An 18,676-nucleotide genomic window follows, 5' to 3' on the forward strand; every position below is an offset into this window, starting at 1 on the left:
TGACACTTACTGATTGGACCTAACAGACATCTACGGAATACTCTACCCACCAACCACAGAATAACATTCTTCTCATTTGCACAGAACATAGAAAGATTGAACACATGCCCAGACATGAAGCAAGTCTCAATCAATTTGAAAAAAATTGAAAACATACAATCATACTCTTGAACCACAGTGGAATAAAAATAGAAATCAATACCAAAATCTCTCAAAACCACACAATTACATGGAAATGAAAACAACTTGCTTTTGAATGACTTTTGGATAAACAATAAAATAAAGGATAATTTTTAAAAAATCTTTTAAATAAATAAAAACAGGGACACATCATACCAAAATCTCTGGTATGCTGTTAACAGGAAAGTTTATGGTGTTAAATGGCTAATTTAAAAAAGTTAGAAAGATCTTAAATTGACAATCTAACATCAGAACAAAAAAACACTAAAATCAGAGCAGAACAGAATGAAATTGAAACTCAAAAAATACATACAAAGTATCAATGAAAGCAAATGTCGGTTCTTTGAAAGAATGAACAAGATCAATAGACAACAAGCTAAATTAACAAAGAAAAAAAGGGAGAAGATCCAAATAAGCCCAATCAGAAATGACGAAGGTGACATTACAACTGATCCCACAGAAATACAAAAGATTATCAGAGACTATTATCAAACACTTCTTTGCAAACACATTAGAAAATTTAGAGGAAATGAACAAATTCCTAGAAACACACAATCTGCCAAGATTGAATCAGGACGGAATTAAAACCCTGAATAGACCAATAATGACTTTCAAAATCGAATGAGTAATAAAAAACCTACCAACCAAAAAGTCGCAGGCCAGATGGATTCAGAGCCAAGTTCTACCAGACATACAATAAAGACTTGGTATCAATCCTACTAAAACTATGTCAAAAAATCAAGAAGTGTCTCCTCCCTAACTTATTCTAGAAAGCCAGCATCACCCTGATACTAAAATCTTACAGACACAATGAAAAAAGAAAACTACAGGCCAATATCCATGATAAACATAGACACAAAATTCCTCAACAAAACACTAGCAAACCAAATCCAACAGCACATGAAAAAGTCAATTCACTATGATCAAACAGTGCAAGGATGCATGGTTGGTTCAACATATATAAATCAATAAATGTGATTCACTACATAAACAGAATTAAAAACAAAAAACATACGATCACCTCAATAGACTCAGAAAAAGCTTCTGATAAAATCCAACATCCCTTCATAATAAAAACCCTCAAGAAAATAGGTATCAAAGGCACATGCCTCAACATAATAAGAGTAATCGATGACAAACCCACAGTCAACATGATACTGAAGAGGCAAAAAGTGGAAGCAATCTCCTTGAGAACTGCAACAACACAAGGATGCCCATTCTCATTGTGCCTATTCAACATAATACTGGCAGTGCTAGCCAAAGCAATCAGGCAAGAGAAAGAAATAAAAAAAATCCAAATAGGAAAACAAAAAGTCAAACTGTCTCTCTTTATGGCCAATATGATTCTATACCTAGAAAGCCCTAATGACTCCAAGAACTATAAACGACTTCAGTAAAATTTCAGGCTTCTAGAACTGATAAATGACTTCAGTAAAATTTCGGGATGCAAAAATCAACGTATAAAAATCAATAGCATTTCTATCCACCAGTAATGTTCAAGCTAAGAGCCAAATCAAGAACACAATTCCATTTACAATAGCAGCAAAAAAAAAAAAGAAATAAAAAGAAAATAAAATACCTAGGAATACATCTAACCAAGGAAGAAGGTAAAAGATCTCTACAAGGACAACTATGAAACACTACTAAAAACAATCATAGATGATATAAACAAAGAAAAAAAAAATTCCAAGCTCATAGGTTGGAAGAATCAATATCATTAAAATGGCCACACTGCCCCCCAAAAATCTACACATTCAATGCCATTCCTATCAATCTACCAACATCATTTTTCACAGAACTAGAAAAAACTATCCTAAAATTCATATGGAATAAAAAAAAAGCCCAATAGCCAAAGTAATAGTAAGCAAAAAGAACAAAACCAAAGGCATCACATTACTCAACTTCAAACTATAAGGCTACCGTAACCAAAACAGCATGGTAATATTACAAAAACAGACAAATAGACCAATGGAACAGAATAGAGAAACCAGAAATAAAGCTTCACAAGTACAGCCATCTCATCTTTAACAAAGATGACAAAACTGAACAGTAGGGAAAGGACACCCTATTCAATAAGTGGTGCTGGGATAGCTGCCTAGCCATATGCAGAAGAATGATACTGACTCCTACCTTTCACCATATAGAAACATTAATTCAAGATGGAATGAAGATTTAAATGTAAGATCTGAAGCTAGAAGAAACCTAGAAGAAAACCTAGGAAATGCCATTCTGGACATCGGCCTTGGGAAATAATTTATGACTAATTCCTCAAAAGCAATTGCAACAAAAAAAAATTGACAAGTGGAACCAATTAAACTAGAGAGCTTCTGCACAGCAAAAGAAACTATCAACAGAGTAAACAGATAATCTACAGAATGGGAGAAAATATTCACCAAATACACATCCAACAAATGTCTACTATCCAGACTTTATAAGGAATTTAAATAACTGAACAAGCAGAAAACAACCCCACTAAAAAAAAATGGGCAAAAACATGAACAGACAGTTCTCAAAAGAAGATATATGAGCAGCCAATAAACGTGAAAAAATATCCCATGTCACTAAACACCAGAGAAATGCAAATCAAAACTACTCTTAGATACCATCTCACACCAGTCAGAATGGTTTACCATTTACTAAAAAGTCAAAAAACAACAAATATTGGCAAGGCTGCAGAGAAAATGGAATGCATATACACTTTGAGTGGGAATGAAAATTAGTTCAGCCATTATGGAAAGCAGCTTGGAGATTTCTCAAAGAACTTAAAACAGAACTACTTACTAGTCAATCCAGCAATCCCATTCTTTTGTATATATCCAAAAGAAAGCAAATCATTCTACCAAAAAGATGTGCACTCACATGTTCATTGCAGTACTACTGACAATAGCAAAGACATGGAATCAACATAGGTGCCCATCAATGGCGGGCTTGTTAAAGACAACGTGGCACATATTCATCATGGAATATTATGCAGCCAAAAAAAGAGAATAAAATCAAATCCCTTGCAGCAACACAGATGTAGCTGGAGGCCATTACCGTAAGTGAATTAATACAGGAACAGAAAACTAAATACTGCATGTCCTCACTTATAAGTGGGAGCTATACATCAGGTAATCATGGACATGAAGATAATGACAACAGAAACCAGGCACTACTAGAGTGAGAAGAGAAGAAGGGGCAAAAGTGGAAAAACTATTGAGTACTATGCTCACTCCCCGAGTAAGAGGATCATTTGTACCCCAAAGCTCAACATCATGCAATATACCTACATCTATGTCATAAACCTGCATATGTATCCCCCGAATCTATAATAAAAGTTTAGAAAAAAGAAAAGAAAACCTCTATCTCCATTAGAATCCACTATCAAAAGGTAAATCTTACCATTACTGTCTGCTGTTTTAGCTATTCAGTGACTCCTACATGCCCAAGAAAAATACACCTTCATTGATATATCATGTAATGTAGTACATTTTTGGTTCCAACCACTTTTTCAAACTCTTGTCACTTCCTTCAAAGTGCTCCATGGCCAAGTCCCATTGGACTACTTGTTCTTTTTAAAATGCATCCTAAATTACTTTCCAGATTCTCTTGCCTTTTTACATCTTTGTGCCCAAAGTCTGAATTCCCTCCTCATCTCTACTCCCACTCTGTTCAACAAAATCCTATGCATCCTTCAAATGTGCCCTTAAATCTCACCACATTTGTGCATACTTCCCTGTCCTGTCAGCTGGAATCACTGAATCTCTTCTTTATGAACTCACAGAATTTTAAAAATTCTACACCACTGACACTTACTATGCCGTGCATTCATGCTTGGATCTCTAACCATGGCACTGAAAATCCTGGAGAGCAGATTGACCATGTTTTGATATTGCAAAACCCGAGGCTTATTTCTCCACCTTTAGGATACAATAAGAGCTCAAGATTTTATGGTGGAAATAAATTCAAATTAAGGCTCCTTCTTCCTCCAAAATGCCTTATCGTGTATTTGTGAATTAGTGCTGCATACTGATGAACTTACTCTATACTCCACTCCAACTTCCAGTAAATAATCAATAGATGGTTATTGGAGGAGAAAATTAACATTATTGTGCATATCTGTTTTAACAAGTTTCAGCCTGGATTATTATGCTTTCATAATCATTCTCATTTTCTTAAGAAATACTACCTTGGAATCAATTTACTCTATCCAAATGATACATGTGTTGAGGTGACAGAACAATCAGTAGACCTAAGAGTGACACCAAGATGTTCTCTATATTTCTAGGGAGTAACTGTGGAAAACATAAATCTATAAAGTAAATATATAATCAACAGTAAATATGGACCTTGCACAATAATCTAGAAGAAAAAAATCAAACTATAATTGCTGCAATGGTCAAAAGGACACTGACATCATAATGGCTTATGCTGGTTTTGAAAGCTCAGCGGAAACCCACATACTGAAATCAGAATCAGGCTGACATCCCAGTGATGGTGGTTATTTCCAGTTTTTAATAAAAGCCTATTTGACAGTCTGGCGGTGGTGCAGAAACTCTTTCATCTGTTTTCATGACTTTGTCCCATCAAACCAATGACAGAAACATATAAATTAATCACCACTTTTCCAAGTCACCTAGGTGTATATCCTAGAACTTACCTGGTACAATCTTCCCCAACAAAATAACAAGCCACACCATAGCCAGAACCAAATTTCTGCAGCCCCTGTGACAAGCACTGCACTCCATATAGTAAGCATTCAATATGGTCCCCATGCTGACTGAAGGAATAATTCTTAATTCCTTACTCCTCTCCCAGTGGATACTTGCAGGCTTATTAGGTATTTAAGAGTTTTCTGTCATGTCTGGTCTGTTGCATTCATCACTTTCTTTCCACTCCCACTGAAATCACTTTAGTTAAGATTGTCTAATTTCATCTTGTCTATTCTCATTCATTTAACAAAAAAAATTTAATCCCTATAATTTTCCAGAATTATAACTAGGAACATGTAACTAGAACATACAGCTGGTTACTAGTTTTGTTCTAATAACTAGAAAAAAATCCTTGCCTTCATGATGATTCCATTCCACCCTCTGACCTCCTGTGGGGTTTTTGAGGTTGCACTCTTAGATCTCCAAGTTAAAGGCTAATTTTCAGACTGAGGTCAAGGTTTTGTCCCAACCTATGCCTTGCTAGGCTCTGCTAAGTTCTGCTTCTTGCTTCCACTTACTCCCATACCATGGCAAATCCACTCCCACTGAAAGGTGCCCTCTCCCTCATCCTTCACCTAACCAGATTCTACCCATTCTTTAAGGTTGTACCCAAGCTCCACCTTCTTGGAGACTTTTATGACTGTCTGGACTCACACTCATCTCTTCACTCTTCCATATTCCTACAGCACTGACTAACTGGATCACTCGCTCAACCATTTGATCAGGCCCTGCCTTGTACTGCTTTTTATGTGCTGCAAACCTGTGCAGCCTGTGTCCTCAATTACACTGTAGATTCCTTGAGTCCAGTGTAGAATTACTCAATTACTATACTCGGTGTCTCCATAACACAGGTACCCTGAGAGGCTGTTAGTTTATGCTCACAATGCACTTCCAGAATAGAATGGAACTAGTAATACAAGTACTCTTTGCATAATGAAATAACAATTAATACTTATTTCATATTTGCAAGAGGGAACCCCAGCAGGAAAAGGTGTAGGCTGAATAAAAGAAGATCTTTGATCTAACTCATTTACTTTTATGCCTACTGAACTTGCCATTTTTAAGATCCCATCTGAAAAATATCTGTCACAATTCAGAACCACCCAAACTCTTTTAGCAATTTCCTTAGTTCCCCATAAACAATGGTTCTCATTTTACCCTACTGTTAGTTATCATCTCTTACAGGCAAATTTTGTCTCTATTCAACAAGAAGATAAAGCTAGATGAAGTATATTGAATTAAGTAAGCTAAAGTGAACAAGAGAATAAAATGGCATAAAAGGTAAATATTGGCTTTATTGTTGTTCATAATTACCTTATAGAACAAAAGGTGGATGGGTTATAGTGATCTACTTTTGAAATACATTTTCTAAAGTATTCTCATTAAATTCTGAATGTATATTTAAATTTAAGGCAATGCATGTGATATATATGTGTGTATGTGAAAATGAGTACTAATACAGTAGCCCAACAGATTTTTTGTCAGAATAATTTTAGACTGGAGCCCAATGCTACCAGCTTAAGCAAATAACTCATGAGGATGGAGATAAAAAGATCATCTAGCAATGCAAGGTTCAACAGTGGATAAAGGGGGAGAAGGAAGGAAACCGAGTCATGGATGAGAGGTTGGAGTGAATCAAGACAGAAGGACCAGCATCTCATGTTTATAATTAAACAACCTAAAATACCTCTGAACTGTAAGCTCAAATGTATTACATAAAAAACCTATTTTTGAATTATTTGGCATTTGAGACAATACCAGTCAGTAGCCATTCAATAAATTTTTATAAATAACCCCCAAGAGATCCTGGACTCTAAAGGTTTCACTCTTAAGGAATTTCCAGATTCCTCTAGAGTTATAACTCCCAAAATCTATGCCAAGGTGCTCTGGGGGGTGCCATGGTGAACTCACATGGGTGAAACAGGATATTTTAAATTTTCAAGGCAAATACGGTAGTACTCAAGATCCATTAGACACTCCAGGAACTACTAGCTTGAGGTAGTTCACAGTGTTAACACTATATTCCTTTTGATGTCATTATATCTGTTTGAAACTGGGGTTTGGAAGTTTCTGTGATGAAAAGCAAAAATCATGTGAAAATCAATGTGAAACAGGAAATGACGGTGGTATGGTAGTGGCATCCACTCCGGCTCAAAGGTTTGACAGGGTGTTTCATGGCCAAAGCCATACACATGCCTATAGTAGACTGTAGTGATTAACAATGAAACAAAAATAATTTTCTTTTAATTTATATATTCTCTTTTTTTTTTCTTATGGCTATTAAGTTGTTAGAACATAACACTTATTTAGTTGTTTGGTGCTATTTAATGAACAGGATTGTTAGGTAGTGTTTTTGGCCTAGAGGCACAATGAAAAAATCAACACTAAGGATTTGGATGCAGTGAACTGAGAAAGTTTGAGAACTTGTGCTGTAGCCTCTAGAGTCTAGTGTATTTTTTTTTTTTTTAATTTAAGACACACACACCACACAATACATGCATACAGATCCTTCTACAACCATATAAATATTTTTATTCTGATACCAACAAGCACTACAGCTATTCTTAGCTTTAATTTTTAAACTAGAGACTTCTGTCCCTCAGGCACAGTGGTTTTCCTGCCTAAAAGTAGTATATGAAGATGACTGTTAAAATAAGTCAAACCAACCATATGGTGTCAGCAATGATGCATGCAAAAAATTCAACTCATTCAATAATTAGATCTATCCAAAAGTATACAGGTTAAAAATTAATAAATTACTATTTTAAAATATATAATGAGTACCTTCTAAAAGCAACGTATAACAACCCACGAGATGTGAAAACTATTATGCTGTTTATAATGCATTAGGAAACAGTAGAATAGCATGGCTAGAAAATAGGATTTGTAGTTAGACAAATCTCAGTGCATATCCCAGCATGATCTCTTACTATTGGTAAGACTTCTGAAAAGTTTTCTGTGCTTGTTAGCTTGTTTATCTGTTTTCTGGCTTTTTATAGAATTCTCTCATCTCTATAGTAGGGTTAATAACCGTGTCATCAGATAAGCTCATTATGAGCTGTAAATAAAATAATGCATATGAATGCATAAAACTATGCCTGACACTTAATAATTGGTGGCTATTTATAGCATGTTATAGGGAAAACAGTAACCAAAAATAATTTAAATCAGTAAGTTTTCATCACTCTTCTTAAAACAGCAGTTTTATGCAAGGCTGATTAATTGAAAGTTATATTTAAATAAAAGTGATAAGGAACAAAGGTTAAATAATACATCAGAATAACACAAACTACAAAAAGTAGAGACTCAGAGCAAAAAGTCATAACACATTTGAAACTATTAACTATCCTTTTCTTAAATTATCTACCTCTTGCTTCCAAAAGCCTGCCCTTGCTAGGTTCTCCTCATTCTTGGTGCTTTCTTCTTCTCTACTTCTTTGCTGACTCTATAGTAATTTCATTAAATTATGCAGCAAATAACTCATGGCAGGATTTACTAAAAATCATGAAGGAAATCTGGATAGGTAGAAAATAACTGTAACACAAAGCTTAACTAGAGAAGTGCTACAAACAAGGGGAAGAAAAGTTTCATGGGACTCAAGGGAGGAAGAAGTTACTACTGACAGAGAGAACTAGGAAAGTCTCTGTGGAGGAGTTGCCTTTTCAGATGGGTCTTAGATATCAGGTAGCATTTGGATGTGCTTCCAAAGGGAAGGACACATGAACCAGCAGGGCAAGCAGGAGCAAAGGCGCGGAGGCAATAAGCATGGAAGTGAGCCAGGAATGGCAAGGAGTTCAAATGGTTCAAATTTAGACCTCATCATGGAGGGAGGGAGAAAATGATATTAGAAATGCTATTTAAAGCCAAACTGTGGATGACTTTGGGTGTACCCAGTGCTATGCCATTATATCCTCTTCTCCACTGCATGAACTTCCACAGGGCTGGGTGCCTTCCCAATTTGATTATCATTATAACTCAATGCTGAAGACAGCACCCAAACACCTAGTGTTAAAAAATACGTTTTTAATTATTCAAGCTTCCTTGGTAATAAGCCAGGTAATCTTGTGTTCTGGTTTAATTCTACCATTAACAAGCTCTGTGGGCCTGAGAAACTAATGTCACCTCCCTTCCAGATCAAGCTTGCTCATCCATAAAATGACTGATATGGTTTTGATGAGTACTCAGGGTTTTAACTCTGTAAAATTACCTTTCACAAAGTTATTATTTTATATAATATACTCTTAAATTATAAAAAAGATATAGTTTTGCCATTTGACATCCAAATGAATGGCATTTCACTTCAAATTATGGAGACTGTTAAATGCAAAAACACAGCTTTTAAGAATGGTATTTAAGGACACTTCCCAGTTTTCATGGTTGGAAAAAAAAATAGAATGTCTCCTTAAGAAACGTGGTTGCCATATTTCTCAATTCTAAATTATACTTTTACATATTAATGTTTATAAAGTTATGAAGTTTTTCAATCATGAACAGAAGTGTATTTTTTATGGAAGAAATGTTTAGATCAATGATATATCTTAGAATTAAGGCATTGATGCAATAGTTGACTGAAAAACTTTATTGAACAACAAATACTACTTGAGTCCCTACCACATGTCCAAACACTATGTTAGGACCCAGGGATACACTTTGGAGGAAAAAAACATTCCAATGCATAGTAAACTATTTCTATCTGGAGTAATCATGGAACTTTACAGGAGCAGAGAAAGTGTTTCCCTGAGTGTCATGGTTTCAATGGACATTCTGGAGGAGGTGATATTGATAGAGTGAAAAGGACCCACAGCAGTTATCTATGTTAACAAGAAGAATGTGCTGTTTTTAGCCAGAGACAACTGTGTGAGCCACAGCATAAAGGGGAAGGTAGGTATACTGGGGCCACTGCAAGATATCTGGAATGTAAAAATCATAGATGTGAGAGATAAGACTGGAATGAATGACAAATGAGTGGCAGTTCTGATGGTCCTGACTGTCATGCTAAAAAGTTCAGCCGCCTTTAATTCTAAAAATGCTGTGGCTCCACTGATGGGTCCCAAATGAGAATGGCAACTGGAGAACACCACCATGATGAGGGGTATCACCACTGTCGATTACAAACTGATGGGCAGGGAAGCTGGAGAAGGGGATGGGCAGGAGGCAACTGCTGCAACATTTCCGGCGAGCTGTGAAGATGCGGCTATTGAAAAGACGGATGAGATATTTATTTGATAAGGTAGAAAAGACAAAATTTAATTAGTACTTGAGAGTGGGCAATGAAAGGAAGAACGGTAGAAGTTAAAACCTGAATTATTTTCAAAGAGCAATTTAAGATCACGTAACTTCTTAAATTCCTGAACAGCTGAAAAAATGAGTAAAACTCAATTATTAAGAACCCCAGGCTAGTCTCAGACTTGACCTTGCCAAGTTGAAGGACATCAGTCTAGTTCACCATCCTAGAAGACAAGGATCATCTAGGAATAAACCTGATTCCCACTCCAGGAGCAATAGGTCCACTGTATTCTTCTAGGAATATGCATCCCAGAATCCAAGAAAGTAACATAAATAAAGCTTCTCAGTGGTTTGAAAGCTTTCAAGGAATCTCCAAAGTGAATCATCAGAAGAGGGAGAGAAAGGATTCTAAGTGTAACTCAAAACATCTATTCTCAAGAATTTACCAGATGAGTGATGACTTTAGTATGAACCTCAGTGACTGCTTAACACCAAACCGCTTTTACTAAGCAACAATTATGTAGCAGGTGTCATGTTCTACTTACGCTTGGCCCAGCTTCCTCATCTATGAAACTGGAAGTAAGAGGACCTATTTGTTAGAATTACTGTGTTATTTAAATTGCAAATATTGCTTTGATAAATTGATAAATGTAAGGAATTTTCACTTTCACTATTCTTAACATTTAATTTGGCATATACGACCTTTCCTAATTTGTCTGCTGCATCCCTCTTAACACCTCCTTCCTCACACATTGTAATCTTCAGCTAGGTCAGATTACTGAAGCCCGCATGATGTCTTTTCATCTCCATGTTATGGCCAGGGTAAGTTCCCTGGTTGACTTTCTTTTAGCACCTGATACTTTCCCTCAGATCACTTTTCAATGACTAAATAATTATTTTGAAATAAATATCTTTATGCCACACCAGACTCTAAAAGTCCGTAAGAGCAAAGATCAACTTATTTCAATCACCCCTAAATTTCTCTACTTATCAAGTGAATTAATAAATTTTCTCAGGCAAGATCTTATACTTCTCAAATCTTCAAGTTTTAAAACTGCATTTTATATAAAATGCAGTAAAATAAAACAAAAAAAATTAAGTAGCACTTGAGCCCTTAATGACAGTTTCTTTGTTCCTCACAGGAAGACTACAATAGGAGAGACATCCTGGGTTTCCTTTTGACTTCACCAGGCCTCAAGGACTCCAGTCACTTCTTAAACTCAAGGACTTCACAAACCCATTCCTCAATTTCTCTATGACTTGGATCTATCTTATTTCTAATTTTCTAATTATCAGCCCCCCTAATACCTTATTCTCATCCCCTCCATTGTTCTCATCACAGCATGTGTAATCTATAGCCAATCGAGAGATGTTCTGGGAAGACAAACTTGGCCTTGATACACCTGAGAACTGGAGGAGGCAGAGATTAGAGCTAGCTAAGAGGCTATGATCCAGAACAGGTATGTAAAAAAGTGCTGTCTCTGGTCTATGGCAGTGGGAAAAGAGAGGCATATGTACTATCTGACTTGGAGACTGGTGACATATGAGGGTCAAAAGAGAAAAGATGGCAGAGGTTTCAAGTCTAAGTAACTGGGGGTAAGGTATTTTGGTTAACACAAACTAGAAAGTCCAGTGAATGTGGACAAATGTCTAGTTTGGACTTACAAATGGCATCATTTACTACTTATCATTAAGTGGGGGCAAATATGCATACATTGTTTGTATTTCTTTCTTGTTTTTCTTTTCTGTTTTCTAGCTTTGCTACACTGGGCACATATTACTTTATTAATAGAAAAAACAATCCTATTTTCACACAAACTTTGTTATGTGCATGTTCACAGGCAGTATAGGTGAGATATTGTAGAGGAGATGTCCAGCAGGAAGATGGAATTGTAAGCCTGAGTTCATATGTAGTTAAGGATATGGGCATAGTTTTAAAGTCATCTGCATAGAGTTAAAGCCCTGGGAATGCATGAGATCCTCAAGCAAAGGAGATCGAATTAAAGGGCCAGCCGATGAAATTCTGTCTCAAGTTGTGCAGCCCTGACACACTCACAGGGAATGACTGGTACTAGGTAAGGGCACAAGAAACATCACACTAGCCCTGAGGTTTTGCCAACTTCTTCAGATTTAGTCTCAGAGAGTAGGAGGACAAGGTGTGGACAACATCTCTGCACCACGGGAGTGTTCTGAAGTTACGTCTATCAATGCTCTTTACTTATTGTTACAGTGATTTGTTTTTGTGTCGTCATGCTGATGAAGCTGGGATGAAGAATTAAATCTTATTCAATTATTATCCTTCTTTGTTTTTCCCTCACCTAAGTACTTTCACATACCAGGCACTTTATATATATGTACATATATTTGCTGAATAAACGAATCACAAATAAAGAGCTACTTTTTCCAATCCCCTCCCACTCTCAAATGCCTTAGCTTTCCTAGTCAAGCTGCTACTTGCTTTTCGATCAGAATCAGTCCTCTAAAACCCAGATGACATGACATGTCCTGCCTTGAGGCGTTTTCTCCATATATCCCTCATTCCTACTTTGAAAGTTCACCATTTTTGCTCACTGTACACCTTATTTACCCATAAGCACATAGCATGTTATTTTACGTAGCATTTAGAAAATCTGTAATTAGCTAGGCTAGAAACAAGGCAATAAACTGCCCAGTGGAGCATGGCTCAGACTCAATATGCATTTTGGGGGGGGTTATTTGACACACTCATCGCCAAATTTAGCTCTTTCTACATTCCTAGACCTACTACTTTGACATTTAAGACCCATCTTATACAAATGCTTGAAGAAATAGTCTTTTAGAAATTGGTACTAAAGAGACAGTTAAGTTCGAACTCTATATTTGGTTGAATTTCACAACCTGAAAGAACTTTACAAACTCTAAAACATACCACTGTGACCCAAATAAGTGTCAGAGTTGCTGATGTGAAGAGTCAGTTAGCCCAAGGACTCCTGACACTGGGCCCAGGCTGCCCTCATCCTGTTACTTTTTCTATGGGACAGTTAATGTATTCTTCTGCTGTCATGTCACATGGCTTAGGTGGGGGAAGCTGGTGTAGATGTGCCTTGAGTGGAAATATTTTTCTTATAGGGTAGGTCTTATTTTAAGTATTTAGAAGCATTTGTTATTTAGCAGAGCTCTGCAGTCAAACTTTCACATGGCAAAGAAACACTCGAAACACTCTCTAAATTGTCTGCCAACTTAATTTATTTTGTACTATAGCAATATAAAACTGGAGTTGGGTTTTTTGATTACCAACAGACTTGGTTGTCTCACTCATACAAGTAAGCTGAAGCTAAACAGACCGACTGTTCCTATTCTCCTCTGCCACTTATGATCTCAGGCAACTCTCTTACCTCTCTCATTTTTTATCTTTTTAAATAAAATTGGGTTTAGGACCATCTGCTTGTCTACACCCTCAGCAATGCTGGGGAGATCAAGTGGGAAAATGTATGTGAAAACAGTCTGTAATAATAACAATTATGACAACAGGAATAATAGCTAACAATCATTCAGCATTTATTATGTGCCTTTATTTATAAAGGCACAGCTTTGCATAAATTAACTCTTTTAATTCTTACAAAAATTCTAAGATGCAGGTATTGTTATTATTCCCATTTTACAGACGGAAAACCAAGGCACAGAGGCTAAGGAATTTGCACAAGTCACAAAGCTAGTAAGTAAAGAAGCTGGAATAAATGACCATGTGCTACCTATACCCTGAGGACAGGGATAATATAACCTTTTGCTTACAGAGACTACAAAAGATAAAATAAGTATCACAGAAAATTAAATAATCATCATTTTATAGATGAGGCAACTGAGGTTCAGCAAGGTTTCACAGTTTGCCTAATTATATTTTCAGAGTATAATTTAGAATATATTTAAACTATGTCTGAAGTGCTCTGTTTTTAAATTAAGGACAGTAGAGCAAATCTTTTGAAAACACATTCAATGGTCAATTTTAAATTCTAGTGGCCTAACTAGCTATTATACTGGGAAATTATAGATTAAATATGCCTGGACATTCATAAGAATAAGGGCTTAAGAAATATTAGCTACTATCCTTATAAATATCCCAATGCCTGCATCAGAGTCCCAAAGCACATCAAGAGTTCTAGACAAAATAGTATAGTTCTTTTTGAAAGGGTGAATGAGCAATTATAGTCTCTGGATTTGGAGAGTAATAAAAAAGTGGAGTCTCAAGTGTGAACTTTTTGTTTTCATTTTCCCTAATTGACCTATTTTTTAAAAACTCTATAAATTCACATCCTAATCAAGATAAAATTTTCAGAAATAGATTGTAATTCATTCCTTTTCACTGAATGCACAGTGGTACTTAATAATATCAAAAATCCAGTTAGAAAGGAGAAGGTAAGTTTAACCCACCTACTAATGAAACAACACCTTTAAAAAGGAAGAAAGCATAATCCTTGTGGGTCAGCTGCGTGCCAGGCACACACAGGCCAGCAAGTGCAAAGAGCACGGCTTGACTCTGAGTCAAACGGAACCGGGTCAAATCTGGCTCTTCCTCTACTAGCTGGGTGGCCTCAGGCAAAGTTACTTCATTTCTCTGACTCTATCAAGAGCCTCTGAACACACAGCTGACCCAGCTGACCCTCTAGCATGGAATCACTGGAATCTAGGCCAAGTGCTTCCCCTATGAGGTTTGGTGGGATTTATCGCCTTGTTTCAAGGCCTACTTCACAATACCCCAGAGATACTTTCTGGAGTCTTTCAAGATCAGACTGGCCAATCTACATGGCTACAAGAGATACATCACGGGAATTTAGTGGATTAAAAAGGGCCCTATTTGGCATTGAACCAAATGAATATGAAGAGTCTAGCTGAGCCAAGATTCCCTTAATAACAAATGTATATGATATCCTATCAGAACAGTGCAGATCTTCTCTATCCCATTGAACACCCACAGCCTTCTCAAAGCTAGGCCCACTAACCTCCACTACCTGTTCTCTCCGGGGACACACCAGAGCTGAACACTAAGGACGGAGAGGCATTCTTATCTGTGGACAGACAGGCTGTGATTTGAAAGTACTATAAGGTACATCTGGCTGACTGGAGTCTGGGTGGGCAGTTGAGGCTGGATTTCACATGAACTCATAACCCACATGGCTCCCTATGCAGCTTAAACCACGAAACGTGGAGCACATGCATGTTCCAACCATTTCCCACAGTGGCCTAGCTTTCACCCAATTCACTGTGCCTGCTGTCCAATCTCTAATTCAGCTAACAGGGCCTTTGGGCTTAAGGCTGCTAAAGACGGGTTACCACTGAGCATTAGAGCTCTGGGAAAAACAAGCTCCTCTACTGAGATGTTGAACATAACACCACCGCAGTAACCGTAGAATGAACTTCCCAAGACTTCAGATTTCTTTATACAGACTTCTGTGACTATCGCCTCCACTGCAACTTCAGTCTACAAACATGGCTAACGAAGTGCTTTCGAGCTTGGGAGTTAAATTGCTCCTGACAGTATGTCAGGAGCAAAGCCGAAAATGGTGATAACCTGGGGACAGAATATATATATAATATTGGGATCACAATTTATTAGGAATTAATAAGCACTTATATATCATATCCTTCTTGCCTAGCATTTATACAGCCTTAAAAAATGGTAGCTAGTGTGATAATAATCCTTGCAGATCTCCTAGAGAACAGGCATGATCACCTTCAGCTAGCACTGTTGGTTGCTCTCCTGTCATCTATTGGGAGAAAGCATTCTCCCTGTTTACAAGTAAGGAAACTAAAACAAGGAGGTTAGAGAACTTACCTCAGATTACCTACTACATGCAGAGTAAAGTAAGGATCCAGATGGAGGCAGTTCAACTCTGGAATTTGGGCTATTAATCACAATACCCTTCCATCTCGTCTGTTTATGTGAGGAGACTGAAATCTACAGACATAGAACTTGTCTGCTGTCATGCTGTTACCTGGATTGTACATAAAAGTCCAAATTACAGCTACAACCCCGTTTAAACAGTAAGCCATTTCTAAATCTGAATCCTGAGGACCTTCGTGCAGCCAGAAGGGTTTTCAGACATTATGACACGCAACAAGAAAGTACATAGAATTTTTTAGATGAAAAGCTCCATCCAACAGTGGCTGATAACATTTTCTGTTCTCTGATAACTCCCTTGCTACTAGAGCAGCTGAAGATGACTCCAAATGCATGAATCTGTTCATCTGTTCACATGCTAAAAGAATAAGATCTGGCATTTCATGATTAAAGAGGCACGAAACTCCCCAGATCACAAATGCCCTTTCAAAAATTTTCCACATTTGTTCTGGCTTCAAGCCATGATAAAGAGTTTCCAATCAAATGCATCAGCTAAAATGAATCCATTTTCTGAAACAGAAGTGGCTAGTTCGGGTCCAGCATTTATAACGAAAGGTTCCTGGTGTCACAGACCATGAAATAAGACTGTTTGAAGTTGTTCCCATGGAGAATCCCAGAAGACCTTAAAACTTCTGAGCAGGAAGATCCTTGACCCTTGCCCAACTCCTTTCCACTTAACAGTGATGCAACTGAGCTGAAGAGACTTGTCCAAAGCCACTGAGCAAGTTAAGTCAGTGGCAGGGCTAAAATCTGTAATGAGGAGTTGGTCATGCCCGGGTTGCAAACAGCCTTGTCCAAGGATTCATACTTGGAGTAGATACTTTGCACCCTCACTTCTAACTTCTGGCCTAACTTCTGGTACAAACCTGTAGAGTCAAAATCTGATTTTAAATATTGTAAAAAGCAAAAACAAACAACCCCTCATTTTCCAGATTTCTCAATGAAAACTTTAGGGCCAAATCAAGAAATCATAAGGCTATCATAGACCCTTACATAAAAATGGCCTTAAAATATATACACAACCTCCTTTTCATAGAAGACAGCCAGAGAGATAGAAATATAGAAAAAGAGAGAGAAAGAATACTTTGCACCTGACATATACACACAAAAGTACTTGGCTTCCTGAAAGCAAAAAGCAAAAACAAAACAAAACAAAACCCTCAAACTCCTTTAAGAGCAGAGAGAAAGGTGACAAAATTTGAAATAAGGTGAGCGACTGAAGACAGGAATGGGCAAACTCCAGCCAGCCTGGAACTATCCCGGTTTCCGCTGTGAACCAGCCTAGGGGCTTCCCCTCGGTCGGCCCCTGCACGGAAGGACGTGCGTGACACTGGGCTGCGTCATTGGCAGAACTGCCCGCGCCCAGAAAACGAGCTGGAGTGGAGAACAGAATGCAATTGCAGACAGTCTTCCTCTGGTTCCCTGGGGAGGCCTGCTCTGGGCAGAGAGATCCCAGGGGACTGTGCGGGAAGGAGCTAAAGCAATAGGCCAAAAGCGCCAGGGAATGCACTTGAAGTTTCAAACGTTTCTCTTTTCTTTGAAACTAAGTTTCCAGCCCACCAGGAAAAACTGCCTCGCGACCTAGTGATTTTAATCTCACGCTTGGCCGCAAGCCTCTGCCTCGAGACTGGAAACTGGCCGCGAGGCGCTCTAGCCCCCTGGCCCCCTCCCCCGACGCTCACCTGCGATATCCCAGAGCTGCAGGCGCACCACAGTCTCCGGGTCCCAGTGGAGCACCTTCAGCGCGAAGTCCACGCCGATTGTGGCTCGGTAGTGCGAGGAGAAGTTCTGGTGCACGTAGCGCTTGATGATGCTGGTCTTCCCCACGCCCAGGTCGCCAATCACCAGCAACTTGTACAGGTGCTCCCTGTGCGGGGCCTGCATCCTGGCGGCCGGCCCGCCGTGCCGTGCCTGACCAGGGAAGCGCAGCCTGGGATCTGCGCACGAGAGAGACTTGGAGAGCGCAAGTGTAGGTGCAGAGAGAGGCGTGGGCGGCGGGGCGGGGGCTGGGGGGCGGAACTCCTCCCCTAGGGGTTAATCCTCCTTCCTACTCCGCGGTCTTGGAGAGGGGAGGAGACAGGAGCTAGTCCCGGGACTGGCAGCTGAAAGGGGTTCACGTGTGGTTGCCTGTTGCAGCGCTTATTTATCCGGCGCTTTAGAGTTTCCGAAGAGCTGTTTTCGCCTGTGACCCTGGCCACAAATTTATGAGGTGTGGATCTTATTTTCCACGTTTTGCTTGCGAAAAAACTGATTGGGAAAAAGTACTCTGCGGGAGATGGCCGGTGAAAGGCCCCGCTGAACACAGGTCTGAAGTCACAGGGCTCCGAACCACCCCACACTGTAGAGAGAAAGTACAGTATCAGGAAGCCCAAGACTGGCTGGGCTTGGTTCCTGCGTGCCCTGGTTTTTAAGTTGAGGGACCATAAGTAAGTCATTTGAGCTCCCACAGCCTGTTATTTCTCAATGAATGGCAATGCTGACCTCTCAGCAGCTTGGAGGTGTGAACACTGAGCACTTTCACGCCCATTCAACTGGTAATCAGTTAACATGGAGGACAATTGGGCCGAAAATGCCAAGGGAACTCGTGACTTTTAGCCTCTTCTCATATCCTAAAAACTCTGAGCTGCACAGAAAGACAGTTTTAACAATCGGTCAGGTTATTACAAATAATAATAATGGCAAACATTTATTGAGCACTTGCTAT

The 18,676-nt window shown here is 38.5% G+C and overlaps 1 protein-coding gene across 1 annotated transcript in view; it reads right to left on the reverse strand.

The window, feature by feature from the left end:
- Positions 1-17,959, reverse strand: part of RAB38 (RAB38, member RAS oncogene family) — a 60,575-nt gene extending 42,616 nt beyond the window's left edge. Inside the window, exon 1 of the mRNA XM_055283192.2 lies at positions 17,655-17,959. Within this exon, the coding sequence (XP_055139167.1) occupies positions 17,655-17,856 (202 nt within the window). The 5' untranslated portion in view covers positions 17,857-17,959. The remainder of the gene's footprint in view (positions 1-17,654) is intronic.
- Positions 17,960-18,676: the final 717 nt, after the last annotated feature.

The sequence above is a fragment of the Symphalangus syndactylus genome, chromosome 6 (genome assembly GCF_028878055.3).
Source record: "Symphalangus syndactylus isolate Jambi chromosome 6, NHGRI_mSymSyn1-v2.1_pri, whole genome shotgun sequence".
Lineage (NCBI taxonomy): Eukaryota > Metazoa > Chordata > Mammalia > Primates > Hylobatidae > Symphalangus > Symphalangus syndactylus.